This window comes from Trichophyton rubrum (genome assembly GCF_000151425.1).
Source record: "Trichophyton rubrum CBS 118892 genomic scaffold supercont2.3, whole genome shotgun sequence".
NCBI classification, from domain to species: Eukaryota; Fungi; Ascomycota; class Eurotiomycetes; order Onygenales; family Arthrodermataceae; genus Trichophyton; species Trichophyton rubrum.
In genome coordinates, this window is record NW_003456426.1 from 2,345,996 (window position 1) to 2,373,450 (window position 27,455).

The following is a 27,455-nucleotide window of genomic DNA, read 5'->3' on the forward strand; positions in this document are numbered from 1 at the left end:
AATCGGCTGGGCCGAGACAGGTGTACAACTGCAAAAGGAAGCGTAGATTGTTGTTTTCTTTTTATATATAGACACCTAGTGTGCACTTTTTTGATACTTATCCAAATAACTGTTGCCCGACGTACTGGACCGAGAGGCGTGGTACTCTCACTGTTTAATGGCATACGATATATGGTGATTATGCATAAATTAGTCACACTGGTGTTAAGGGTTAAAACAGTGTATCTTTCTATTGCCATGCGTCACCTTGCATATCAACAGTCATAATATAAGGCTCTGAGGACACTGCTTAGTTATAAATGGTGCCTCGGGTCGGCCTTTATGCCTGCCGATGAATACGGGATTCTCGTATTCCCTGGTAAGCGTGATGGGGCAGAGACCCTATACCAAGAGAATCTCACCCGCGTAGTCCTCTTGAACAAGAGCAAGATGTGGCCGACGGAGAGGATAAAACTGATTTATTTGTGGAATCAGTCGCCTGATAAGCCGTGCGCTAGGAATTCCGATGAAATGAAGTTCTTAAAGGTGCTGCTGGTCTTCCGCACCCGCACAAACAAATACCTGATACCCAAAAACCCGGATTCCCAACTCAGAAAGTGAGTCAATCATGACGATGAAATACTTTCTTTTTGGCCTAGTTGTCTCTAGCGGTGTGTTTGCGAGCACTCCGAGGCGTGAGGACCAGCCACTCGCTGCAGTGAAGCCGACGTCCCGGTTGACGGGAGAATTCCGACCACAGCGTGCTGCAAACGGGACTCTGACTGGCTTTGAAGGCTTTTCGGAAGCGAAACTGCTGTTTGCGAGATCTTGTCCGGCAGGTTCCTGTATGTTGATGAACTCTGGTTTTGGTCTCTATTTATTTATAATGAGTAGCTGAAGCATAAATATGACTCAGGCCGGTAACTTAGACTGAATGCTAATATGGAACTCTCCTCTAGACGAATGCCCGACTGGCGAAGGGTGCTGCAGAACGAGCCAAAACTGCACGCCGACTGGCTGCTGCAACAAGCCAGACACAAGTTGTGGAGCCAAAGGCTGCTATGATCCATCGACTGAGACATGCTGTGAGTCTCGCGGAACGAGCTGTGATAAGGGATATGACTGCGTTGAACCATCAGGCTGCTGTCCGTCCGGCGAGATCCCCTGTGGCCAGAAACACTGCTATAACCCGGACAAGGAAGTCTGCTGCGATGACGGAGGAAGCTGTCCCAAGTCGAGCACATGCCATAAGGACGGAGGATGTTGTCCCGATTACAAACGGTCCTGTGGAGAGGGTAAATGCTACGACCCGTTGTTCTCGATCTGCTGCACGGACGGTGACGATTCCTGGGCCTGTAGTAAAGGGGAATCATGCTGTCTTGCCTCGAAGAGCTGTTATAGCCGCGAAACAGAGAAGTGTTGTGAGAGCGGAGCCTGTCCTGACTCGGGCAGCTGCTGTGAGAAGGAATGCTGCGATGAAGACCAAAAATGTGGTGTGAATGGGTATTGTACATCAATACGCACCCCTTCACCGACGACAGCCACGGTCACCACTACTGCTGGTCAAGCTGGTACAGGCAGTGCTCCTACGTCAGGAAGCGGTGGCTCGGAACCAGGATCAAGCCAGGACGGAATGGTTCCTAATGGTGGAATGCAAGTTGGTCCGGGGGCGGTTTCGACTGTCGCCATCATTTCTGCCTGTATGCTTGGAATACTGATGTGCTAGAGGGATATTGTACTCCTAGATCTAGATCTTAATATATATCAAGAATCTGATGGTACCCTATGGAAGGGCGTACTCCTAACCAGTAGCTTAACCTTGGGTACGCAGCCGTTTCGTATGCAAACCAGCAGAATATGATGGTTTCCAGGAGGATCAAATCATGTCAGCCAGTTCGACCAGTGACGGTGGAATGCTGGTGCCTAAGGAGATCGGCGTTGCTTGTAGTCGTGTCTGTACATGGTACAGGTAGGAACTACGAGCCTGAGGTAAGATTCCCAGGCGGCCTGCATCAGAAATAAGCAGTCACCTCCATCTAGACCCAGGATGAGTGAGTCACCAGACGATATTAACAGTTTGTTTTCCTCAACCTGACGCAACCTGACGGGGAGATTTCTGCCTGAACGAGCCTCCAACATGGGTATCGGGAAGCCGCAGTGTTAGCTCTATCGGAGTCTGGGTTCGGTTGCTCGCTGTCGGCGGCGGCCCAGAACGACCAAACAACGACCAATGACTCAATTGAGTTGGTTCCTCCTCGTATCCTTGTCTCTGCGATGGTTGATGTTATTTTAATTTATCAACCAGTACGAAAGCGCGAACGTTTTCGAGAAGTCGCTTTGTTGACCAAGAACGGAGTTAAAGCTGTTGCTGACTAAGGATATCGGAATACCCAGTTCATTCCGACTTTGACTCCGAGAGATATCAAACCTTAAATGAGTCCAGGAAAAAAGGAGAAAAAAAGGGGGGGTGGAAAAGCTGAGGATCGAGGGACGGGGAAGAAGACAATCAAGCACACAACTAACTGGGTCCAGTGTCGATGGTGTCGACGATACTGATGATCGTGGAGGGGCCCTTCCCTCTTTCTAGCTGCTCCATACCACCAACCAGGTACAGAATAAGCGCTAAGGGACAGGCGTTTTCTGCTCCAAGGGCGCTGGCTCTCACCAACCAGCAGGCGAACAAGCTTGCTAGCGCCCAAAACGAGCTGGCAAGGCGTGTTCTTCGGAATAAGACAGATGGCTCCCCGCTCCCCTGGCTCCACCGCGTCTAATGAGGCTTACATAGTCTGCATTTGTCATGAAAGCACCCAGTAGTCTGACCGTCCCGCAGGCCCCCATCCACGTAAATCTTGGTTCGCGCTATTGCTAGGATGGATTTGTAACGCATACGGATGTATGACGGTGTTTCCCAGAGCCAGGCTAGACCGTGACATGCCGTATCCCGAATGACGAACGGAGTGTCGTGGGAGCATGCTTTTTTTTCTTGTTTGATACCCAGAGATGCATGGTCTGGCGGTCTATAAGAAGGGGCTTCTCTCCTCCTTCTTATGCCCCTTTCTCTCCATTATCATCACAACCACTCTTAATCAAATATACCAGCTTCAAGATCTTCGCAGCTCGACTGACCACTACTCAAAAAAAAAACATCTTTTTTCCTCTACTTTTCTTAAAGCACACATACTGAGCTCTCCAGCCAAAAAGAACCAGAATCAAACAGTCACTACGACTTCGCCAAACCGACTACAAGCACCAATACATAATATTACCACAACAATGTCGACCTCTGCAACCGCCTCCAACGCTTCCAGACTGTCCATCTTCTCCAGACGAAGTAGCATGGCCAAGAACTCAGACAACAAGCTCTTCTCCAGCGCCTCCTCGATGATGAGCACTTCGTCCATCTCCAGCATAGCTGCACTCAAGGCTGCCCTGCATCGTCAGAAAGAAAACAGCTCCGAGCTGTCAAAGAAGACGACTAGAAAACAAACGACTTGCATCTCACCCACCACGACCGAAGCTGCGAGAGCCAGTTACTTTGCTCACCGGGCGTAACATTACAGACGCCCCTTCATCAATATCAACGACTACTACGACAATGGGTGGCATAGGACAGATTTGGATTGGCGTTTGTCTGGGGGATTATCAATGCTGTTATAAGATTGATTGATCTGTTATATTGCTTTCTTGACAGGCTTCTTTTATTTTGATGGTTTCTTTTCCCTTCTGTTTTGCCCAATATTTGATCCTGCCTGCACGTCGATCAGGTGCTGAAAATTTAGATAACGGTCTTGCTTCTATTTGTTTGCCTGCATGCAAATAGGTAGTTGCTAGCTAGTTTAAATATTAATAATAAAAAAGTGCTATTTCTCAAATTTGGTCTATATACCTATATTCTATTTCCCGCTCCTCCTATATATCACAATCCATAACACTCAAAAACATAAGTAAGTCGTCAAGACTGCCATTAAGCTTACGCAGACGGATGCTAGGCAGCTAAATTATCCACCGCCAAATAGCGGTAATACAACGTTGTTTATCATTATTACCCTGCATTACAACCTAAGATTATGCATGTATACTCCATAAATGGCTGCCTGCTTGGAGGATCAACCCGAATCATGTGCCTACTGTACAATGCAGGATACATCAAATGCCCGGAATTATTCTCGTCTCTAGCTCCGTGCCTATGCCGAAGGTACTCGACGGTACTGCGGCTGCAAGGTTGTTCTAGACGCCTTTGCAACAAGGTCTCGTCCATCTACTTAACCCGAGTATTCACCTTGTGCGACAGGAACCTTGGCAAGATTGCTGTAGGTCCGTTAAATGAATATCATGAAAAAAAAAAAGTTCGTTTAGAGATCATGAAACGTCTCCTATCAAGACGTTGCTCTATGTGCGCTAAATTTTAAAAGTTACAGCCCGGATAGCAACTCCGTCATAGTGATCTTCTTCCTCACGGCGTTTGAGAAACCCTCGTGGTAACTGACCCATACTTTCTTGGCCTTCTTACTTGCGTCGTGGCTGGGCCCGGCTCCCTTGCCCGACCCCGGGCCCGCGCCCAGAGAGTTGTTACCCTGTGGCTTCTCCTGAATGATTCTCCCGAAGAAGTCTCGCTTGGGCCCTACAGATCGACCGGATTTGGCCTGTTTGCTACTATCTTGATTATCATCTGCATTGTCGTTGCCATTGCCCCCTTTTGATGAGCCGGGGCCCCCGTAGTGGGGGTTCTGGGCTTCTGATTGCCGTTTGATCAAGCTCTTGCGATACTCCTGGTCAAGTGCTTGGCGAACTGCATATCGAACGGGTGCGGATATACTGCCTGACGCTAGAGCGGTGCCTTTGACTTTGGAGAAACTGTTGAGAGAATCAAGGGACCTGCGAGTGTGGTTAGCTAATGTTACATTTCGGACGGATGGGGGAAGAAGCAATGGATTGGTTTGTGAATGAAAGCAGACAAAAAACATACGGTTCCATCCTGTAGATGTAGCCTCCATATCCACCGGCTTCAGTCTCAAGTTTGGTCTTCTCAAAAGTCACGCCTAGCCCATGCATTATGCCTACTGCAGCTTTAAGCAAGGCCCGCTCGCTATCCTTGCGTACGCTCGCAACAGCTCCCTTACCGCCGGAGTTCCCTATAAGGGTTGGTCTTATGTCTGGTGCCAACATGCGGGTAAGGCTCGGCACCAGTTCCGTGACAACGGTCTCAGTAGAGTGGAATGTCCGATTCAAGGGAGCAGACAGGGAAGACTGGAATTCAACCAAGATGGCGCGGTTTTGCTTCTCAGCTTCAAAGGCGGCGAAGTCTGCTCGCGGGCCAGCAAAGGGATGTTCTTCTTCCCCGTCTCCGTCAATGTCCATCTTTGACCCATCCTCAGACTTGTGTGACGACGCAAAGAGATGATGGAAAGCAATTGTTGCTTGGCTAAGGTAGGGGTTCAGTTCCCAATCCTGATTTGAAAAAACCTTCGAGGATATCTGGTCATGGAAACACAGCCAGTCATATGCGGCATTTGGTTTTGAGAGGAGGGTATCATCCTGGAAAGTCTGCGTAGGGTACGTGAGGAAACATTCAGTCACACAGCGATCATACTCTCCTGAAGCATCGATCATTTCGCTCAGCCGGCTGATCGCTGCGCGCTTACGGAGCTCTGCCACTCCGACAGGCGCTTTGCTCTTTTCTCTGGAGAACGGGTCTTGGAACCCTTGCTTGTCCTGTCGATCGTGTGGAAAGCCGGCTCCATCGAGAAACACTCGGCTGACGATTTCTTTTGCTCCACCACGGCCGAGGCCACGGGATAAGCCGCTCCCTTGCTGGTTGTGAAGAATATGCCGCTCCAGCCACAGCTTCGTCAACCTGGACGAAGAGGTGAGGCCATCATAGCGAAGTTTGTGTGCCACCCACTCTGCTTCCACTAGGATGCCTCTGATATCACCTTCGCCAGTGCCACGACTAAGAGCAGCATGGTTTCTGGTGTCACTCACCCCCCAGGTGGTTTCGCATAACTTCCTGGCTCCATCAGCGTCGCATTGAATACCCTCCTTTTCGAATATGCTTTTCACGCGCTGGACCACCTGGTCAAACGGCACACGGCGAACGTGGATGATTTCCGCAATGGAAGCCTGGCGTAAGGGTCGAAGGCTAGGGTGGTAGACATCATTGCATATCAGAATAAGCGGACGAAGGAGCCGGAAGTTATCTCCTTTCTTTTTGCCCTTCCGACCAGTGCCTTGTCCGTCGGTTTTTGATCTAGAGGAGTTCCTTTGATCTAGTTGTACTAGATCGATAAGTGCTTTCATGAAGCCACCTTCACCTCCCCCGCCAGAACCACCAACAACACCGTCGACTTCATCGATAATAACACAGACCGGCTTGCCTGGTTTCCTGATAACTTTGCCATCTTCGACAATGGTAACGCCTCTAACGTTCTCAGTTCCGACAGCATCTTTAATCCTTCCCGTCACCACGGTGCGGCTTCGTTCATCACTTGCATTGATTTCAAGGATCTCATATCCGACTTGTTTCGCACATATATGAGCTAGGGTCGTCTTGCCGAGACCTGGTGGCCCGGTAAGCAGTAGGACTTTGCGATGTGCTCGTTCCTCGGCGTCATTAGAAAAGCTGTCCTTCTTCAATTTCGGCTTTGCCAGGCCCGGGAAGACTATTGGATCCCACGCCTTTAGCCAACGTAACACAGTGCGGTGTGTCCGGTCATCGCCAATCAAGTCCTTGAAGCTCCTAGCTCGGTATTTCTCCGTCCACAGCCGGTGAGCAGGCTTTGCAGTACCCGGTGCCGAGCCCTGGGTTTCAACAGAAGGGATGGCAGCCGGGGCAGATGGCTCCAACCGTTTCGCCTCGTCTATAAGCTGGTGTATATCAATCCCGTAATAACTTCGGGTTGCCTTGCCGGCAGCGGTAACCGATCTTTCTGCAATCAACCTCTCGTAGGGAACGTGGTCTTTCTTCACCCGTCGTCGTATATATTTTACCTTCCCGGAGCAGGTCTTGATCGAGACGGATGTATACTTCTCGGCTGTAACTTGTGGTCTCGTAGAGGCTTCTTGAGGGACTCTAGCTTTTCTCTGCCACAAGCTGTCGGCCTCTTCAAGTCCAGTTTTTTCGTCATCTAATCTGCGCGACGGAGTATGAGCATGCAGTTGGCCCTGGAATATGCCATTGTCGCCCACCACGTCATCATCATCGTCGTCGTCGTCGTCCATCACAAACGGGCCGGTCTTGACGCGCTTTGGTATCTCCGCCTCGGGTCCGCCCTCGAACTTCCTCTTTGCGTAGTCGGCGGCAGACATCATGGGCAGCTCCTGCAGCAGCGGCCTGGGGGAGCAAGACAGTGCCATCGTGCTTCTCTCGTCCTCACCGTTGACGGTGGCTGTTTTCATCCCTCGCCATGCTCGCAAAAAGGCCATCTAAAAGTCGCGTTTCTCGACGCGTTTAGGCGCGCGGCTGATGACTAAGCATGTGCATATGCGATTAGTCATCCGCTGTTATAGGCGGCCTTCTTTTTGCTGTAGTTAGTATATAATATTATTATTATTATTTCTTTATAATAGGGGGACTAGGGGAATACGGATTTGAATATAGTATGCATGCAGAAGTAGCAGGATGGCGAATCGATCAATTGTTGAGCAGTGTGCACTACTCTAAAACACTTTTGCTAGGACCTTATAATGACTTAGTATACCATGTATTATTCATCATTAATTAGAGACGTAAATATAACATATCCTACGATGCTAAGGGAAAAGGCCCGAAACTTGAAAGGGCGACGGTAGCTGGAAGATAATACTCAAGTCGAATTTTGGTCAACTAGTTAGCGCGCAACGAGGGCGTCTCTATAAAAAACATGTCCAAGTGTTAGTGTTGGTTACTCCTACTTAACTACTCTCCCACAACGCATTTCCCGCATCTATCTGTTGGTATTTCCTGCTCTGCCCGGCCTGTACTACTCTTTGCCTCCTGTCATTCCACTTCCAATGCTGCTCTTCCGCCCGCCGACGCGCCCGTAAACTCGCTTGCCTATCGTCATGTCTGCGTCCACCGAGCGGATCCTTCCATGCCCCGGAGCCACCGCTTTGCCTTGTGCCCGGTGCGTTCGTTCAATCAGCAACAGCCTCAGAACTGGTGGCGCCCGCAAGCTGACCTGTCTGTGGATGCAAGACGTTAAGTGTTCGCGGTGCAGCAAAGTGCGGAAGCGCCGTTGTACACCTGTAGGTCATAACAAACTACCTTCAAGCTTTCTCGGCCCGAGTATCTCATACGGACCTTGGCAACCTGCACAGGTAACTAATAACCTAGAATCCAGATCTCCACACAGTCCTATCCGCTCGCATCAGCACTACTTCAACTACAGGACAGGGCTCTGGGCATGACGCAGTCAGAGAGGGAGAGCCGCGACTTCATTGCTCAGTGTACCGAGGCCGCGAAGGAGTTTAACGCCTGCCGCATCGTAGAGGGCAAGGACCTGGCATCTTCAAAGCGGGAGGCTCAAGACGAGCACGTCGAATCTGCTCGCCCCCTCAAGATCAAATTCAGTGATGCTCCAGATATATCTGGTGACGCTGGCAACCCGGTTCCTGAACGGACTTCTAGTAAATAATACCCCCCATTGATCGACTATCAATAGCTTCTGGTTTTGTGAATTTTCTAACCTTGGTGATAGCCCATCCCAGGTCTTTGAGGTGGAAAAACGTAAATGCGGCTCCCGCTGGGCCCGAGGCCATGGAGAGAGAGAGATTCTACCTCTCAGCCAGCTGCCATCTTGAGCCCTGTTCGTAGATCTAGGCTGATGTAATTAAGCATCAATGTCGCGGGAATAAAAGGACTAATGATATTCAATGTGTACAGTATTCGGCGGGTATTGATAAACCGTAGAGCTATCGCGTTTTGTTGCGACTATCAAAGAACCACGGTATAACCGTGGTCAAGAGTCACTATTTCGCCAAAGACAGAGACAGCCGAATGTGCCTTATATGGATTACATAATACCTAAAGCACTATACACGTGACATATACACGTGATCATCTCTAAGGCTTGGCGTCCTTTTTGCTTCTATCGCGATTTCACCAAAAACGCAAAGACTTTCGCAGGCTGGGAAGATCTTGCACGACCGCATCGCATCGCATTTCTCCGCCAGGTTGGTATCGCAGCCATACAGTGACGAACATCGAGCACACAGGGCAGCCCTATAGCCAGTGCTATCTGCTTGACAGGGATATACTCCGCCATTGCGAGGCTGCTGTCGCCGTGAAGTGCCACCAGAGCCACATCGAAACTTCCCCCCAAGCTCGGGTGCATCCCCCATTGCGATGGACCAGTCGACAGGAGATTCAGGAAACGAGAACAAGCCTACTGCTACCAGTATAGACGCGCAGTCGGGGGCTGACGAGACCATGGCCTCCCCTAGCCGCCCTACCGGTATGTCCTGGTTTGGCTTCCGGCATGCTGAAAAGACCTGCAAAGCAGCTCCAAAAGTCAATGGCTGACCACGCGCGTATTTCATTATAGGCTCTCAGTCCGGTGGTGTTTCGCCTGAAAAGACCACTCCGACCCAGAACCCTTCAGACAACCCGCTGGATGCCCCGCCTTCACCAAAGGGACAGAATGACGAGATGGAGGATGAAGAGATGGGTGGCACAAACGACTCCAAGGCTGATAACGATGCTGGAGACGAAGGGGATACCTCCATGCTCCAGCAGCAGACTGATGGCAATGTTGATGGGCCGTCAGACCAAAGCAAGGCCGCGACAGAGGCGTCGGCGCGTTCAAATCTCATTGCGCAGACCCATGCCATCATCTTACCTAGCTATACCAGCTGGTTTGATATGAACACCATCCACCCAGTCGAGAAAAAGGCCCTTCCGGAATTCTTCAATAGCCGAAACCGCAGTAAAACGCCAGCAGTTTACAAAGATTACCGTGATTTCATGATCAATACCTACCGAGTGAACCCAGTCGAATACCTGACGGTTACAGCCTGCCGAAGGAATCTGGCCGGAGATGTTTGTGCAATCATGCGAACACACGCGTTTTTGGAACACTGGGGTTTAATCAACTACCAGGTGAGTGCGAGGACAAACCCCTACAACGTGCAAAAGCGTTACGTCGTCGTTAACATCATATGCTTAGGTTGACCCTCAGTCGCGCCCTTCAAATATTGGCCCTCCTTTCACTGGCCACTTCAGAATCACTGCAGATACCCCCCGTGGCTTACAGCCATTCCAGCCTGGCCCAAACACAATTGTCACGGCCGGAAAGCCTCACCCATCCACTGACAGAGCTGCCGCCGCAACTCCACTCTCGAAATCAGATCTCAACCTTGAAATCCGACGCAACATCTATGACGATAAAGGGAAGGAGGTTACCCCATCTGAGAGCAAAGACAAGGAAACCAATGGTGAAGATGCAGTTACCAATGGAACCCCTGCGGAGTCGAGCACCAAGGCCATGGAAGCATCCGCAAAGGAAGGTAAAAAATCCTTGAACTGCTACGCCTGTGGCATTGATTGCACTCGAGTTCGATTCCACTACGCAAAATCAGCCCCCGTATCAACCACCACAAACCCATCAGAACTCAAATACGATCTGTGCCCCAACTGCTACCTCCAGGGTAGGATGCCATCCTCCCACCAAGCTTCCGATTTCGTCAAGCTAGAGGATAGCCAGTATACTACCATACAGGACCGTGAGAAACCATGGTCAAACTCAGAGCTCCTTTTGCTCCTTGAGGCTCTCGAGAACTTTGATGACAATTGGCAGCAGATTTCCCGACATGTCGGTACACGAACTCCGGAAGAGTGTGTTATGAAATTTCTCCAACTTGAAATTGAAGACAAGTATCTTGAGGATCCTGTTGAGGGCACCTCTTCTATGCTGGGCTCTGCCGGTGGACGAGAGCCGGTCAGCCAGCTCGAGAATCCAGTCTTGTCTGTGGTAACTTACCTGGCACAAATGACCGAGCCTTCCGTTGCTGCTGCGGCCGCCGGCCGAACGGTTGAAGAGATGCGCCGTGATCTACAGAAACAACTCGACAAACGTACCGCATCCACGACCAAGGAGAAAGACACTGAGAAGACCGGAGAAAAAGGAAAAGAAGCAGAATCAATGAAAGCCGAGGACTCCATGGAAATCGATACTGCAAACGAAGGCCAGGAAGCGCCTACCTCATCTACAAGCCAGGGAAAGACAGCCCAAGCCACCATTGCCTCCATTGGCCTGGCTGCGTCTGCTGCCCGAGCCGGGGCCTTAGCATCGCATGAAGAGAGAGAAATGACCCGCCTTGTGGGTGCTGCTGTCAACCTCACATTGCAGAAGCTTGAATTGAAACTAGCGCAATTCTCGGAACTCGAGGCGGTTGTTGAAGCTGAGCGCCGAGACCTTGAGCAAGCCAGACAACAACTCTTCCTCGACCGCCTCGGACTCAAGAGGAGGATCAAGGAAGTAGAAGAAGCCTTCAAGGCTGCTAGCTTAGAAGGAAACGAAGCCGGGGCTGCCGTTGCCGCTCAAGCTCAAACAATCGGACTCGGCGAGAATTATACCTTCCAGCAGACAAGCGCAGACAATGGCGTTAACGCCGTTCAGCCATACAGTGCTAGTGGAGGCCCAGACTACAAATCATATGAAATATGAGTTGTTGAGCGTGGGTTGTTGATATAGATGGAAAGCTATAGCTTTCAAGTTGATGTGTATGATTTTAATCTGCTGGCTTCCTCTGTCGCTGTGTGGCAAGAGGAATATTTTGGGCGGGAGATTCAAGGATGCTTCTTTTCTCTTATTATCTCTTCGTTGGGACGACTGTAGTAGGGGGGGGCGTTAGATATTGGAGTTATCCATTTTTTTTTTTTTTACCCCTATCTTACAATGATCCTTCAACTCGCTGTACTGTTTGGTTTACGTTCTTCTATCGCTCAACACATGGTGCATCTTCTACATTACATGTACAGAATTCCTAGCTGGGAGTGTTGGGTGATAGCCAAAATAGTTTCTCTAGATTCAATTTCCTCCAAATCGTACACTGTCCATGCAACTGTTGCTACTGTATACACATGAACTCAAACTCCAGTTTCTATGCAACATATAATAGTCTATGTCCCTTACGCCATTGTAACTGATACATCAAGTTAATCCAAAACGCCTTGCGGAGCTGTCTATCCGGTTTGTTCCTCATTGCTTATTTTCTGCCGTTTTATACGGTGGTTTTCACGGATTTCCTCGTTGACTGACAACGTTTCCGGCCCAAATAGCTCCCAGTCAGCCATAGGCAATACCGCATTCCTCCAATCTTGAAGATCTTGGATCGTCTTTCTTCTTGTCAGTGGTTTTGTTCTTCGTCTAGAGCTTGAGAATAGCCCTTCATCGTCGCTTTCCATCTCTGCTTTGATATCGGACTCGGATTTGGGAGTCGGGTTCAATATCTGCCATAGCCGCTTTTCTTCCCCACGGCTGGTTTCTTTATCAATAGCCATAGCATATATCTCTTCCTCATCTGATAACAACTCCTCATCTGTCCCTGAAGATGAGACATCTCCCATCGACACGTCGGTCTCCGAGCCCTCAAACGAAGAAGAGGAATCTTCCACTGTGTATCTTTCTGGATTGTTCATCAGTAGTACGTCGCTGCCCTCCTCCTCCTCCTCCTCCTCCTCATGCTGGGGTTCCTCTTCATCATCCTCCTCCTGGGCCTCTTCTTGATCTTCAGGTTCTTTGTGCCGTGGCTCAGCTAGCTCCAGACTGGAAGAAGATAGCCGCTTTTCAACCTCGTCATAGGAGAGTAACGTGGTCTTGAAGCTGTTTTTGCTAACATACTCGCGGACGTCTAATGAGCACCGCCTTGCTGCGTATATCCAGAATTCACGGGTATTGTGCTGTACTTTTAGTGTATCTAATGCATTAATGACATCATCTTTCCGGATAACTCTGTCTCGGTCTCGGCCTCGTTCATCCATGGCACGAATCCTCATGAGCGCGAAGAATATAGAAGATTGCACCAATCTTCGTGTCAAACTGACAGCGATCGTATAAAAGTCGGTAAAGCTATCACACGTCACGGCAGGAGTCTCTTCATGAAAACATACCCTGGTCCAATTATCTTCTATACGATGACCTCCGAAGTTCATAAAGACGTTTCTTGAAAGATTGATCCAATTCGGTATGTGGAACAGTTGAGCTGTAGCTAACATATGGTGTGCACTTGGGTCGACATCGCTGATATCTTTGGTTTGAATCTTCTCTTCCAAGAATGAAGCAGCGTTACTGTCTACTAGCCACATGTCTTTATATTTTCGCTTCCCTGAAACGTTATGCGCTTGTTCTTCCTGCACAGAGAGTGCGTTGGCTGCTTTTTCCAGCGCGAGACAGCACTCATCACTGATTTCGGCTGCCGCATGTATATCTGAAAAGGTTATGCACCGAAATTTCTTTTCCGTTAAATGGTGCTCTCGTAGCGCCTGCTCAAGCCCCATGATATACTGCTGGACTTCTATTCGGCTTTTGGAGCCTATAGAAGAGGCTATTTCCGAGATAGCGCCTTTACCCTTCCTTGCAAGCGCTGAAAAGAGCGCCAGTTTCTCCTCTGTGCTCCACCTAACTATGCCAAACTGTGAGCTATGGATGGGTGCTCCATGATTGGGCTCCTGAGCAATTTCATCGGTAGCTTGAATAAGAAGATCCCTGTAGGATGTTATGGGCAAGGCATTTGCCCGCCGCAAATGGTTTTCTCTCTTGTTCCACGCCCATTTCTCAACCCGTTTCCGTTTTCGCGGCAAGACAGGAGGGGATGATGCAAGTGTAAGACGCTGCAGCTGGTGTGAAGAGGGTTGGGCATCTGAAGAATCGTAGATTACCTTCCTTGGTTCATCTGTCTCGCTAGGAAAATCAGGTGTATCATCCTGGGGCTCGTAGCTGCTGCTTGACATGCTACCTATCTCTCCCCAAGATTCCGTCCAAACGTCCAGTCCCGGGTATCACACGCTGGGAAATTTACCGCAAACAAAAATGAGGAGCACATATCAACCATTCCCATGAAGGGGTCAGTATTTCAACCTTTCAACTGTAAAACGAAGCTATCCGCTGGCTGTTGTCGTTTGTTCTTCAGATTTTGCTTTGCTTTTTTTTTTTTTATGCAAGGGCAAGCTCTGTTTGCATTGTTTGCATTGTTTGCATTGTTTGTCCTGTTTGCATTGTTAGAGCATATCAAAAAGCTTCGCGACTTCCAGCAGGACTCAAGAATCAAACAACCAGCAAGCAACATGGAAGATGCAGAAGATACCTCGGTGCTCAAGATGGCTAAGCCTAACAAAGTTATACTGTCGGGGATACTCTGCTGCGCAGATCGGAGCTCGTCTCTTCTCTTCAGTGGCGTCGGTGCGAGCGTCTGACGGAGCTCCAATACTGAACCCCGAAATCCGTTTACGGGATTATCAGGAAGAATGTATACAGTCTGTTCTATCCCATCTGGACGCGGGCCACAAGAGACTAGGGGTATCTCTTGCTACGGGTAGCGGCAAAACTGTACGAGTCAACTTGTAATGGGGATTTCAGTGAGATGCTAATTCGGTATATTTCAATAGGTGATATTTACTCAACTAATCGGCCGGGTAAATCTTCCCGACCATAAGAGAACCCAGTCACTTATTCTAGTTCATCGAAAAGAGCTCGTTGAGCAAGCTGCAAAGCACTGCACGCGTGCTTACCCCGACAAGACCATTGAAATCGAAATGGCAAACAGCCATGCAACTGGGACCGCGGATATAACAATCGCATCCATCCGCAGCCTCCTTTCAAAAGGCCGAATAGAGAAATACAATCCAGAAAGATTTAAACTTGTGTTAGTTGATGAGGCACACCATATAGTTGCGCCGAGCTATCGTGAAGCCCTAGCTCATTTCAACTTGGGCGAGACAAATGCAGACTCTCCAGCGTTAGTTGGTGTTTCTGCAACATTTTCGCGGTTTGATGGGCTGAAATTGGGCGCAGCTATCGATTACATTGTATACCACAAAGATTATGTTGACATGATCGGAGAGAACTGGCTTTCCGATGCCCTTTTTACGACGGTGAAATCGCATGTGGATCTCTCACGCGTCAGTGATGGTCCCAATGGAGATTTTCAAACTCATCAGCTTTCACTTGCTGTCAACACAGAGACCGCCAATGACATCACCGTTTCTTCATGGCGCTCGAAAGCCGGTGAAAGAAAATCCACACTTGTGTTTTGCGTTGATATTGCCCATGTACGTGACTTAACGGCCAAGTTTCGAGAGATCGGAGTCGATGCTAGGTATATCACAGGCCAGACTCCCAAGGATGTCCGTGCCAAAGAACTGGAAGCTTTCAGGAATTACGAGTTTCCAGTTCTCGTTAACTGTGGACTCTTTACTGAAGGAACCGATATTCCGAATATCGACTGTGTCTTGCTCGCAAGACCTACAAGATCGAAGAATCTCCTAATTCAAATGATAGGGAGAGGTCTTCGGCTACATCCAGATAAAGCCAATTGCCATATCATTGATATGGTTGCTTCCTTGAATTGTGGAGTTCTCACCACACCTACCCTCCTCGGATTACATCCCGATGAAGGTTTGGACAAGATATCTGCTAAAGATGCTAAAGAGAAGAGAGAGAACTTTGACAAAGATCCAACCCAAGGCCAGGGAACGAAAAAGGGCCGTTCCCCGGAGGACGAAGACATTGTTGTTGGTTTCACCGACTACGATTCTGTCCACGACCTGGTACAAGATGCCTCTGGTGAAGATCATATCCGTGCTATTAGCGAAAATGCGTGGGTCCAAGTTAGCCCACATCGTTACATTCTTAGCGCTCCTGCAGGGAGGTTAACAATCTCTAAAGATAATTCTGGCTTGTTTTCAGTCCACCATGTTATCAGCTTAAGCCCGTCAGGTAACTCAAAAAGCCCTTTCAGTCGTCCTCGCGAGGTGGTATCCGCGGTTGATCTTGTTCAGGCAATTCACGCTGCTGATACCCTTGCCTCCCGCATATTTAGAGGCCCAGTATACATTGCTTCATGGCAGCCGTGGAGAAAGAGGCGTGCAAGCCCCGGACAGATAGGATACCTGAGGAAACAACTTGGGAAGGAAATACCTGAGAAGATTACAAAGGGTGAAGCCGCTGATATGATCACTAAACTCAAGCACGGTGCAAAGGGCCAATTCAAAGAGTTATTGTCGTCAAAGCGACGTAGCAAACGCGAACTTGAAAGGATGGCTAAATGGAAAGAAATGGCTGCTAGTGAGGAAGTGAAGATCGGTCCACTCGCTTGATCGCCGGCAGTCAGTAATAGCGGCAGTCAGTAATAGAAACAGTTTAATAGACCTGAGCAGAGAATTGGTTCGCCTTGTGGTTTGTTTTTTTTGCTATACCTTTCCGATACCATTCCATTGCTTCCCAACTTCACTCACTTGGTTCTGTCATGCTCTCCGCTTTTCAGTGCGGGGAGACTCGCCGCACTCGGCTGTATAAGGTTTATCATTGAAGGCTCTCGTGTTCACCGTTATTTGGAATCAAGCGAGTTTGGTACCTACCTTGCGTATAACCATTAGTTTACTAGTGGCTTGGTTGAGGCTGAAGGAGCGGGCCGTCCCACGCAGAGCCGCAACAAAAGATTTACACATTGCCAACTTTTATCCACCCGAAAGTCCAGCCTCATCGACAGCATTTATCTACTTTTTGACGGTGTACCCTGCCCAATTCAAAAAGGATCCAGGGTGCCTAAAGCAGAATGAAGAATAACGAATAATCCAAAGCGACAAAATAGGTAACTAAGCGAGAAATTTCAACAAGTAGAATGGTCGAATGGAAACAGGGAGAAAGCAAAATGCCTCCGACCAGCAGAGGCATTGAGAAGGAGCGAGAGCTATCCAATCATCCCAAACCTGGATATCTTGATAGCTTCTATGCACAGAAGTCCCATTGATACCTCGCTTGAATCCTGGATGATCCCCAAGAACACAGTGCGTTTCGTCAAAGCAGTTTGCTGTTACTTTCACCGAGCAAAAAGGCCACAGCTTCTTCGTACACATGTCACAGAACAGCCCTTCTTGTTCCCATAGTCGGGGCCGCGGAGGTAGGGTGTTCGCAAATAGCCCGTGCTGTGTAGCCTTTAGAAACAACAACTGCATTCTTCAGATCGCACCCCAAAGGTTTCCAGTCCTTCCTCTTGAAGATCTGGTTTCTCTTCACCCCATAAGTCCACGATTCACTACCTATTCTTGAGTGATTCTTTATTCCTTTCCTCAGCCGTGACAAATCCTCGTCGCTAACTTCCTCCCCAATCGCTGGCTTGCAAGTTGTCACTCCGTTGAGCAAGACTTGAGTGTTATTTTTATATCCAGTTTCTTCGTCAAACTTGGGGAATTCTTTAAAGACCGGGGGACACTGCAGTTCGTTGATGTCCTTGTAGAAATGCTGCCGTGGTTCACTATTGCATACCGTTTCTTTCTTGTACTTGAATTGAGGCAGCAGCTCTTCATGAGAAAAGTCTGGTATGTGTATCAAAAATCCCATTGGAAAACGGCCATTGTTACTGATCCAAATGCAGGCAGATCGCTCTGATGCAGTTGTTAACCTTTTAGACGGATACCAAGCCAGGTTGCCACATAAGAATCCAAATCCACCATTCCAGGCCCAGGTCTTGTCCATTTTTTTTTACCTTGGTCTGCACCAGTGACGGTAACCGCTGCAATACAAATGGCATCGCTTCTTGAAGCTGATATGGTGACATACTCCGGATCCTTCCTGTTGTCAGACTCGAAAGGCTCGACTGTAATATCATATCCCTGGCCGCTTTTAACCTTCCCATGCTTCTCTCCATTTTTAAACCCAATACGTCGACCGTTGGCATCGAAAAGGGCAACATTTGGCATATCACCACTAATGGTATCAGTTTTCACTCTTTCTTTGAAAACATCAAACTCCCCAAGAGTAACCCTCAACAGCCACATCTTTCCAAGAAGCGGCAAACAAGTCCCCCAAAAAGGGAGCAAAAGAAAGCACACCAGTAAGGCCTATAACGAGAGCATTCATTTTTCTCTGAGTGGTGCGGGTGCGTGGCTCAAAAATGCTGGTATCGAGGGTGGAATGTTTATTTGATAGAATGCTGGATACTCTTCCATTGTGGTGATATCAACTCTATCTATATATCCTTGTTGATGCTCCCTACAATGGTTTGTTTTCCAACCACTCCAGGTGTTCACCAGTTGGTAACCCTCTGCCGTCTGCACTGTCATCCAGCTTGGTTTCCGCATCAGCGTGGAATATCAGTGTGCTTATTATTAGGCTTACTCATATCATACCCGGCTACATTGGTTATAAAACACCAATATCATTCTTTCATGTATTGCGTCTCATATAAGCGAATGCACCTTTTACGCTGTACCATGATTGATACGACGAATGCATCTCAGTGCTAGAAGGATTCAGGGCACACAAATGCACACTGAGTAAGCACGTTTAATGCCCGACCCCGAGTGCGCCCTGGATGAATGCATAAGATATTGGTAAATCGCATTATATAACTATATTGGGGACAATTACTAATAATGCATGACGATTCAAGCGAGATTGATTACCCCTTAGTACCTAGGTAATCTCCAGGTCATGCTTCCCCCGGCCAGCAGGTAGCTACTGGAAGTCAAAGCCTCACAATAAGTTGTGTGTCTCCAGTAATTACTCACTCTATTCGGGGGCTTTAGGACTACTAGAATCATAGACTAACGCATGTGTTTGACAAAGAGTACCGGAAAAAGTTGAAAGACCTTCTCTCACCGTGTGAACAGAGCATTGGGGAGCCTTGGCTGTTTATCCAGGGTCTGTCATTTGTATCGATGGGGATAACTCCTAACTTACAGGCTACCAGCAGCGTTGAGATGAGGACAACTCAAGCAGCTGGATAACTGCCCAATACTTGCCCTGCCACATCCAGGTTTCTTGGTTGATGTCGAGCAATCCATACCTCCCCAGCTCATATATCCTCTCTTCTCTCTCGTTAATTAGCTGATCTTCCGCATATTCTCGATCTTGTGCACCTATTGAGAGAAGAAAGTCAAACACCCATGGGGAAGAAAAAGATTTTGCGACCCATACAGGATCCCGTAAAAGGTCCGAATCATCGTTATTGAGCGGGACGCCAGCCGCTGCTAGAATGGATATTATGCCCAAGGTATTGACCATTATAGCTCGGACAAGCGCCTGGATTCCAACGTTCTCGCTGTAGTGGCAGTAATTAAGGTCAACCCCTTTCTCAACAAGCCATTTCACCATATGCGACTGACCCGTAGACGCCGCAGGGACCAGGGCATGCTCAAATTTCTCACCTTACTCGACTAGCACCTGTACGGCTTCTAGATGGCCTCCTCGGGCCGCAAATCTCATGGGTGTGAGGGACATGTAGGAAGATACATAACTCATGTCCTCGCCTTGGTCCAGAAGAAGGCGGATCAAATTACCATATCCGTTCTGCGCGGCTAGGTGGAGAGCACAGCCGTGCTCACGGATTAGAGGACCATCCCGATTGATGTCGGTGCCATTGTCGACAAGCCATTGGACCGTGGATTCTCGATTGTGACATACTGCCTCCCAAAGCATCTGGTCTTTGAAATACTGTATGTCATAGATAGGTATACCCTGCACCTCGAGAAACATGTCAACAATATCAATACGTCCATCCGTACCGCGCAGAGAATAGCCCTATGATACTCTGATGAGGAAGGAGAGAGCCTGAACTCAGGTTCAAGGAGTAGAGATACAATTTCTTTGTTGCCACCAAGAGCCGCCGCCGACAAGGCACTCCCGCCTGGACATCGGTATTCGTGTTCATATACTCCGTTATTTATGGCCAGTATATCCATACCCCAGCGCTCCCATGGCTCGGTAATGATATGTGGATCGGCACCATGTTTGTTGGCTTCAGAGAAAAGAGCTAAATTGCTGTAGGGACAAGATCCATAGGCACTTTGAAGCGGATGTGGGGCGATGTGCTCTCGGTTATATACTTGTCAGAGCTGGCTTTGCTCTGTCGTCAAGGTGCTTGTATATTATGCTGAGTTCACTTTGAAAACTTAGCTTCCCTTTCATTTAGTCAAATAGTTCCATACGGATGTTCCATTAGGTTCTAGCCTGCTTGAATAATGTAGCCAGCAAAGGATCTATATCCAACGGTATGTAGCCAAACTTTGGGTGGAATTTGAGAAGCTACCAGGCGTTGAATGATAAATTGATGAGAACTCTCTATTGGTCGGGTGTATCAATCAACTAAGTCGCAATGACCCAACACAACTCTATCTATATATATCACGGACATTATAATGCGAAAACGCCATCATTTTCTGACTTTCCAGAAGCAGAAAAGACTCGAACCGTAAACCCCGATCCACAGCACTATCAGTTATAATAGCATTAAATACAGTTGCCCAGCTTGCCCAGAGTTCTCGCCAATAACACGCCTCGGCAGCCTTGGTGAGATAGCGTTCTCTGAACGTCTTAGCATTGTTTTTTGCAATTCGTTCTGCGAGGTCTTGGTTTGCCAGTAGATGTTCCATTTTTGCAGGTAGATCTGAGAAATCACGCTCTACCTCAACGAAGTTCTGGTATGGCCCGGTGGATTGAAGGAGGTAATGGTGGTGTTGGATGAATTGGAGCTTATGCGCTACGACGACAAAGCGGCATGCTTGTCGATATTTCAGGGAGGAGGAATACGCTCGGCCTATGTACAGTTAGTTAGCTGGGTTTGATAGCGAGCCGTTAAAAAATGGGAGTTAACATACCCTCAACATGGGCAATGAACTTATACTTGCAATGGTCATCCATGCTAATGAAGTTCTGCTTTTCGCTCCATACAATCTCCTTGACGTCACCCCAGCTCGTATCCCGGGCGATATCAAGTAAGTTCCGCCTTAGTTTCGGTGCAAAGCTCAACTTGCCCCTCCAAACAAGCTTATTCTCCTTCGATGACCAAGGAACAGTAACCTCCTGTCGCTGTATCCGATCGACCACCTGGTTATAAGGGCCGATGGCGTTTGCTGCATTATCCCATGCCCAAAACCCAAAATCGGGTATCAACCATATTGACTCTTCGGACGCCTTCCTGGACAAAGCCCAAATAGGATGTCCTGGCCCAGAAATGTCGTCGACCCTGTCTTCAATGGAGAATACAAACTCGATGCTGGGCTGTGTTCTGTTTCCTGCTGTTGCTGACAATGCATGGTGCATGGAACTTAGTACAGCTAGTATCTTCTTTCTGTGGTCTTCTTGTGCTGCTTTGGTGGCGACTATATAAAGCTCGCCCCGATGTATTATGGCTCGGGCCATGCCATCTTTAAGTTCGATTTTATCTAGATGCTCGTTGGATATGCCGAGCTGAGAATCCCAAAATGCTGCTGCCCGATATGGGTCTTCAAAGAGCCCTGGGAATGCAGTTTTGCATTGCAAGGGGCTCAGGTTCACATTTGCTTTATCCCGATCGAATTCAAAGTTCCACTCTGCTGACGGGACTGGCGCTGGGGTAGATGGTTGCTTCTTGGGCAATGTCGCTAGTGATTCCGAGCAATTGAACGTGGTCGATGTTTGGCATGTACAATGGCCTGCCGGAATAATATGTGTGAGCAGCGGATGCACATTATCTTTGTCTGAATTCATCCCAAACCAAAGCGAGAAAACCATGAAAAAAAGAAGAACTCCTGCAATGCATGATAAACAAAGGCTGTTTCTAAAGCGGCCGTTGCGGGCTGCGGCCAGGCGTACACGCGACACGCTCATCTTCTGAATATTATTATCTCTCTTCCTCCCCTCTTCCTCTACAGAAATGAGAGTAAAAAGAGTAGATGGGAGTGCACTGTGGTGTTGTTTATACGTGTGAACGCCATGATTGAAGACTCTGTAACTGCCCCCGTACCCCGTAGTTGCTCTGGACCGTCAGGGGCCTCTTGATGTCATACCGCGATCCACGAGAGGCCCCTTTCGCCGCAAGCAGAAGGGCTCACACTGATCAGGTATGAATGACTGTTATTATTGCCATCTCCGACCCCGTATCCTAGTCCACGTTTGCGCGTCTTCGCTAGTTCAGCGATGGCCCGTTCTCCGCCCTTAAACTTGCTGGCAATTGTTTCGAGCTTTTAGATGTGCTCCGAAACCATGAGCAATACTCCATACATTCATCTATCCTATTCGTTAGTAGATTGTTCGAAACAATGGTGTTTAGGTAACTATTACTCCAAATTTACCTGAAGCTGGTTTCTATCCGAGGTCCTTTTAAGATGAACGGCCCTCTGGTGGCTTGCACGGAACAGCGTTCGTCTCCTTAATCTGAACACACGCGTGCTCTGCCCTCTCCCTTGCCACCACGGCCCAATGCCCAGGATGAGCTGCGAAGCCCTTGTCCACTGAGATGCAATCTTGATCTTGTGCCTGTACCCACATTGCTACCTGTGTGGCACGGCCTGCTGGGGAAAAGCGACCATCTGACGTCGATTCTCCATATTCTCCAAGTACCGTCTGGTTCTGACCAAAAGTCGCCTTTATTGCAAGGCTCCCGAGAGGCTCTTTTGGCCAAACCATCTCATGCATAAGCAACTCGTATTCCCCTCGCTTGCGGTCGACCACAACCAGGCACAGAACATTAGCAGGGGCCCGTCCGAACCTTCGCGGTAGAACTCTGTAGAACGCTACATCCCGGCCGCAAGCAGGCTGTAATAATATTAACAGAAGGGATCCTGGGCAGAAAACGAGCGCATCCAGGGAGCGGCAGGCTCTAATTATATCGACAGGCCTAAATCTCCCGTCGCCCTGTCATTAATTCCTCCGAGCTGGCTGTTCTGGCCGTGGAGTTAACGAAATGACAGCAGGATCGCCGCCGGAGTCAACGGTCGCCCATTATTGACTTGCTGCCTGCAGCTCGATCCCAACCTCTCTGTGGCTCGCTTTTCGTCTTCTTCTTCTGCTGCTCCATCGTTGCTTTCGTCTTTGCTTCTTCTTCTTCTTCTTCTTCGTCGTCGTCGTCGTCGTCGTCTCTTTTCACAAGCAAAGAAGCTATCCCTGCTGACTCAGCATATCAAAAAGCGGCTGCTCCGACTTTTCTTTGGCCGCCAAAACTTCTCCCGCGTCTCCCTTTTTTTTTTTCTTATCCTCGCGCAGAGCGACTCCAAGTCCCCTGAGCACTCGACGAGGAGGCAGAGACTCGTGCCGGAGGGCTCTCGCGCGCTCTCGACCTGCTGTTGCTGCTCCTGCTGCGAGCTTTGAACCGACGAAAACAGCTTGCGAGCGGGAAAAACACACTACTCCAGCCCCTCGAACAGCTACCTACCGAAGACGTCTCGCAGCCGGGCCGCAATGATCGTCTGATTACTGCCGCTGGCAGCTTGAATGGAAATGGAATTGACGAACAAAAGCTATTTGCGGCGATATTTTTGGAGATAGCATTTCCCGAGTGGAATTCCGAATCGACCAGCCAGGGCGGAATAGCTAGCTTCGAAGACCAGACGTCCGCTGTGCGACGTGATATTGAGCTTCGACTTCAGCTTCAACCCACCGCCAGAGCTCGGCTTCAAAAGCTTCTTTTCAGCACGAGAACACTAGAAATATAAATTGCACACCGATGATGGAAAACTCGGTAGAGTCACAGCGGCTGCGGCGGCCTCGGTCACGAACCGCTTGTGGGTTTCCGGTGTCGACTATCATCGTTACTATCTTCGGTCTGCTCCTGGTCTTTGGCATTGTGCAATCGTACTTGACGCTTCAGATTGACCCCCAAGGATGCAAGACACCTAGTATGCTGCCAACATACATCAAATTGGGAGGATTTGATACGGAACATACCCGATTCGCTAGCAAGTACAATCTTTATTTGTATCGAGAACGAGGTGTAGACGACTACAGCGAGGAAGATATCGGGGTATGCTACCTTTTTCCCAGACTCATGGCACAGAAATGTCAATGGTAACTGACTAACATGGATTTCGTTCCTCTAGCTCAAAGGAGTTCCGGTTCTCTTCCTCCCGGGAAACGCAGGAAGCTACCGACAGGGCCGGTCGCTTGCTTCCGAAGCCTCCTTGTACTTTCATAATGTACTGCAACATGACCAGGACCGCGTCAAGGTCGGTACCAGGAGCTTGGATTTCTTCATGGCAGACTTTAATGAAGACATGGCTGCTTTCCATGGACAGACCATCCTCGACCAGGCAGAATACATCAACGACGCGCTGTCCTACATACTGTCGCTGTACCATAACCCCAACCGAGCTAGAAGAGATACCGATCTGCCAGACCCAGTGTCTGTCATACTGATAGGTCACTCTATGGGCGGAATTGTTGCTAGGACAGTCCTGACCATGGCCAATTATCAGGCCAACTCTGTGAATTCCATCATCACCATGTCCACACCGCATGCCAGACCACCCGTATCATTCGATTCCGACCTGATGAGCACCTATAAACAGATCAACTCCTACTGGCGCGAAGCCTATTCAGAGAGATGGGCCAATAATAATCCATTGTGGCATGTCACCCTCATATCCATTGCTGGCGGTGGAGGGGACACCATTGTACCTTCAGACTACACAAGTTTATCCTCCTTGGTGCCCGATACCCATGGTTTCACCGTCTTTACCAGTACAATTCCCAACGTTTGGACCGGAGTAGATCACCTTTCAATTGCATGGTGTGACTCCTTCAGAAAAGCCGTTGTTCGGGCCCTCTTTGATGTTATTGACGTTCGACGCGCTACCCAAACGAAGCAACGAGCCGAGCGCATGAGTATATTCAGGAAGTGGTTTCTTACCGGTATTGAACCAAATGCTGATAAGCTCCTGCCAAGCAAAGGTAAGATTTAAGCCATATTGTGTTACATCCGCTATCACCAGACTAACAGGCACCATAGAACCAACTACTTTATTGACCCTTGAAGAAAACGCCAACGCAATGTTAAAACAAGGTGAACGCTTGGTCTTGCGCGGACTCGGCCATCACGAAGGCCCTAAAGCCCATCTAATCCCTGTTCCCCCAAGAGGAGGCGTTCCTGGCAAAAAATTCACCCTCTTGACAGATCAGCGGGTCGAACCTTCAGGGTCCGGAAAGCTTGAAATTCTGTTTTGCAGCGATCCCCCCTCTCGCGCTGGGCAATCCGCGACGTTGCTTTCCCTGAACCTTGATCTATCCGGCGGCAACGCTGCTTCACCTCGCCTAGTGTGCAAAAGCAGCTATGAGGACGTGATAAACATTCCAGCATCAAACAAGAATTCAAAAGCCGCTTTTGATGACGCTCAACCATTTTCGTATTTCCAATACAGCCTAGAAGACCTTACGGAGTATCAGTTTGTGGCCATCGTCGATAAGCACGAGAAGGCTACTCCCGGGTTTCTGATTGCAGAGTTCTCTGACAGCTCTGACTCAGTAATTCCGACAAGAGTTAGCCTGGGTCGGCTTCTTAGCGCTGGCTTAACCATCCTGCTGCCAGCCGACAGGCCAATGGTGACGGATATCAAGGTTCCAGCTCTGCGTTCCAGCTTGCTCGCCTATAAACTTAAGCTCAACAGGCAAGGATGCAAACCCGACTCGGAGCTATTTGCGCCCATCGTTCGCCAGTATATATCTGATCCGTATGAATCCAAGTTTTTCGTCAACGTAAAAGCGATTGACGTTAATCTCCATGGAGTTGCGCCGTATATGCCTCCGCATATTAGGGAAAATGCAGCCGGAATTGGCGTATCCTTTGAGCTGTGGTCAGATCGGAGCTGCAGCGCGCCACTTCAGATATCGCTGCAAGTGGACGTGCTGGGAAGCTTGGGTAGGCTTGCAATGAGATATCGAACCGTCTTCGCTGCGTTCCCCCTGGTCATTGTGGCAATGGTCCTCCGCAAGCAATTTAGAGTATACGATCAAACAGGTAAGAAGACAACCTCAACTTTGACTATATGGCGTTCTCCTTACTTACTGCTATGCAAAGGCGTTTTTATCAACTTTTCTGAAAGTTTAGAACTATGTATCCGGTCTTCTTTACCTCTTACCTTCCTTGGCTTCTCACTTTTGGCTACCACTCTGGCAACATCCAAGTCCGTTGTAACCCAGGGGGTACAATCAAGTTGGCAGTCAAACGCAACAGAGACACCGATAGACTATGGGAAAAATGATCTTCTGCTAGGCTCCCAGGACACTTTCTTCTGGTTCTTGGTGCCTCTTTTCGGCATCATTAGCGTTGGTGCATGTGTTGTTGTCCATTATGCTGCCACAACCATCATCTATCTCCTTGGGCTTCTTCGATCCACCGTGGCTGCTCAACAGGGCTATATCAAGCATGAAAACGGAAAGTAAGTTGGCTTGTTCATAGATCGCCGCCGATAAACCTGCTAACCACATTCAGGACTGCGCCGCTACTGTGGAGTTTATCTACAAGACATAGGATAGTTAATGCCGTGATTCTGCTGTTCCTAGTAGCTACTGTCATCCCGTACCAGTTTGCGTACGTGGTAGCCTGTATCGTTCAGTTAATCACTTGTGTCCAAGCCTCTTCTCATGCTCGTGAAACGGTAAGTTAAAAGCATGCAGACTCACTCTTTCATTAGCCGATAATTGCTGACTTGGACCAAGCGATCGGGCAACCATGCCAACCTAAGCAACTTTGCACATTCGATTCTCATCCTAATGCTTTGGATTCTTCCGATAAACATCCCTGTCCTCATCGTTTGGGGCCACAACCTCGCCGTACACTGGTTCACGCCCTTCTCCTCCCACCATAATGTGTTATCAATAATGCCTTTCATTCTTCTCGTCGAAACCCTGACCACCGGAGCCATGATACCACGGGTTACATCGAAGTAAGTATCCTTATTCTCAGTCCTTGTCCCTCGACAAGCATTGGTCTAACGTCATTCTCAGCTTTAAACATATCACATCCGGCCTATTTTTCTTCCTTGCAGTATACGCCGCGATATATGGCGTCACATACGCTTACCTGCTACACCATATTGCCAACTTCGTCGTCACCTGGCTTGTGGTACTCTATTTATTCGGAAACGGCCTTTACATACCAAGCATCGATCGAATAACCCGTCTACCAGACTTCGCCGACACCGACTTTTCGAACGGTCACATCAAAAAGCTGCCTTGATTCCTTTTCGCCTGTTACAGCGAGTGTTAGTTAACATACGCAACAACGTACATATGACGGTCTATTTGTTTCATGAGAACACAGCATCGCATATATAGAAGCCTCTGCATCTTCTTTCGGCCTCCATTCCCAGCTGCCCTTTTTCATTTACGGCATAGCCTCTTTTAATGAATTCTGTGACAGTATATTTCCCCCCCCCCCCCCCGCTCCGAGCGCTGGGTTGTTGCTACCCGCAGTGGATACGGAAATGTAGCAAGCGGAAGTATCGAGGGGTCTGGTGAGCTTTATGGTCGAATGCGGAAGGAACAAAGATGCAGCAACTCATCGAGAAAACTCGGGGACGTCAGAGTGTG

The 27,455-nt window shown here is 48.8% G+C and overlaps 11 protein-coding genes across 26 annotated transcripts; 5 read left to right on the top strand and 6 right to left on the bottom strand.

The window, feature by feature from the left end:
• Positions 1-42: 42 nt before the first annotated feature.
• TERG_12028 (uncharacterized protein) lies at positions 43-2,429 on the bottom strand. Its single transcript, XM_047751051.1, has 3 exons — positions 1,504-2,429; positions 546-1,418; positions 43-453 (listed from the first exon to the last, which is right to left on the bottom strand). The coding sequence occupies exon 2, from the start codon at positions 1,350-1,352 to the stop codon at positions 861-863; it is 492 nt and encodes a 163-aa protein (XP_047605999.1). The 5' UTR covers positions 1,353-1,418; positions 1,504-2,429; the 3' UTR covers positions 43-453; positions 546-860.
• A 550-nt stretch (positions 2,430-2,979) lies between these two features.
• On the top strand, positions 2,980-3,531 carry TERG_12029 (uncharacterized protein; the record flags this gene model as incomplete). The annotated part of the gene is made up of 1 exon (XM_047751052.1): positions 2,980-3,531. The coding sequence occupies one exon, from the start codon at positions 2,980-2,982 to the stop codon at positions 3,529-3,531; it is 552 nt and encodes a 183-aa protein (XP_047606000.1).
• An 860-nt stretch (positions 3,532-4,391) lies between these two features.
• TERG_03631 (uncharacterized protein) lies at positions 4,392-7,284 on the bottom strand (the record flags this gene model as incomplete). The annotated part of the gene is made up of 2 exons (XM_003236538.2): positions 4,392-4,854; positions 4,946-7,284. The coding sequence occupies 2 exons, from the start codon at positions 7,282-7,284 to the stop codon at positions 4,392-4,394; spliced, it is 2,802 nt and encodes a 933-aa protein (XP_003236586.2).
• An 819-nt stretch (positions 7,285-8,103) lies between these two features.
• On the top strand, positions 8,104-8,591 carry TERG_03632 (uncharacterized protein; the record flags this gene model as incomplete). The annotated part of the gene is made up of 1 exon (XM_003236539.2): positions 8,104-8,591. Exon 1 carries the CDS (start codon positions 8,361-8,363, stop codon positions 8,589-8,591), a length of 231 nt encoding a protein of 76 aa, XP_003236587.2. The 5' UTR covers positions 8,104-8,360.
• Positions 8,592-10,439: 1,848 nt separating this feature from the next.
• TERG_03633 (uncharacterized protein) lies at positions 10,440-11,621 on the top strand (the record flags this gene model as incomplete). The annotated part of the gene is made up of 1 exon (XM_003236540.2): positions 10,440-11,621. The coding sequence occupies one exon, from the start codon at positions 10,440-10,442 to the stop codon at positions 11,619-11,621; it is 1,182 nt and encodes a 393-aa protein (XP_003236588.2).
• Positions 11,622-12,139: 518 nt separating this feature from the next.
• On the bottom strand, positions 12,140-13,906 carry TERG_03634 (uncharacterized protein; the record flags this gene model as incomplete). Its single annotated transcript, XM_003236541.1, has 1 exon — positions 12,140-13,906. One exon carries the CDS (start codon positions 13,904-13,906, stop codon positions 12,140-12,142), a length of 1,767 nt encoding a protein of 588 aa, XP_003236589.1.
• Positions 13,907-14,707: 801 nt separating this feature from the next.
• On the top strand, positions 14,708-16,270 carry TERG_03635 (uncharacterized protein; the record flags this gene model as incomplete). Its single annotated transcript, XM_003236542.2, has 1 exon — positions 14,708-16,270. The coding sequence occupies one exon, from the start codon at positions 14,708-14,710 to the stop codon at positions 16,268-16,270; it is 1,563 nt and encodes a 520-aa protein (XP_003236590.2).
• A 760-nt stretch (positions 16,271-17,030) lies between these two features.
• TERG_03636 (uncharacterized protein) lies at positions 17,031-17,950 on the bottom strand (the record flags this gene model as incomplete). The annotated part of the gene is made up of 2 exons (XM_003236543.1): positions 17,031-17,557; positions 17,659-17,950. The coding sequence occupies 2 exons, from the start codon at positions 17,948-17,950 to the stop codon at positions 17,031-17,033; spliced, it is 819 nt and encodes a 272-aa protein (XP_003236591.1).
• Positions 17,951-18,997: 1,047 nt separating this feature from the next.
• On the bottom strand, positions 18,998-21,641 carry TERG_12030 (uncharacterized protein; the record flags this gene model as incomplete). Its single annotated transcript, XM_003236545.2, has 6 exons — positions 18,998-19,033; positions 19,092-19,215; positions 19,327-19,631; positions 19,679-19,926; positions 20,338-20,709; positions 20,771-21,641. 6 exons carry the CDS (start codon positions 21,639-21,641, stop codon positions 18,998-19,000), a joined length of 1,956 nt encoding a protein of 651 aa, XP_003236593.2.
• Positions 21,642-22,210: 569 nt separating this feature from the next.
• Positions 22,211-22,559, bottom strand: TERG_12031 (uncharacterized protein; the record flags this gene model as incomplete). The annotated part of the gene is given in 2 exon segments (XM_047751053.1): positions 22,211-22,409; positions 22,420-22,559. The coding sequence occupies 2 exon segments, from the start codon at positions 22,557-22,559 to the stop codon at positions 22,211-22,213; spliced, it is 339 nt and encodes a 112-aa protein (XP_047606001.1).
• A 1,078-nt stretch (positions 22,560-23,637) lies between these two features.
• TERG_03639 (uncharacterized protein) lies at positions 23,638-27,295 on the top strand. Of its 16 annotated transcripts, XM_047748129.1 has the most exons (6): positions 23,638-24,818; positions 24,877-25,881; positions 25,942-26,302; positions 26,356-26,521; positions 26,583-26,809; positions 26,871-27,295. In XM_047748129.1, the coding sequence occupies exons 1-6, from the start codon at positions 24,122-24,124 to the stop codon at positions 27,100-27,102; spliced, it is 2,688 nt and encodes an 895-aa protein (XP_047604105.1). In that variant the 5' UTR covers positions 23,638-24,121; the 3' UTR covers positions 27,103-27,295. The 16 variants fall into 16 exon arrangements, with proteins under 16 accessions (XP_047604105.1, XP_047606003.1, XP_047606002.1 ...); XM_047749610.1 differs by having other exon boundaries at positions 23,638-25,881; XM_047749603.1 differs by having other exon boundaries at positions 23,638-26,302.
• Positions 27,296-27,455: the final 160 nt, after the last annotated feature.

Bases quoted from the DNA above. Each gene is read 5' to 3' on its own strand.
- TERG_03639 (XM_047748129.1), top strand. From the start codon at position 24,122: ATGGCAGACTTTAATGAAGACATGGCTGCTTTCCATGGACAGACCATC. The intron at 24,819-24,876 runs GTAAGATTTAAG...CAGGCACCATAG, and splicing joins TAAGCTCCTGCCAAGCAAAG to AACCAACTACTTTATTGACC. The intron at 26,810-26,870 runs GTAAGTATCCTT...CGTCATTCTCAG, and splicing joins ATACCACGGGTTACATCGAA to CTTTAAACATATCACATCCG.
- TERG_12028 (XM_047751051.1), bottom strand. From the start codon at position 1,352: ATGATTCCCCTTTACTACAGGCCCAGGAATCGTCACCGTCCGTGCAGC.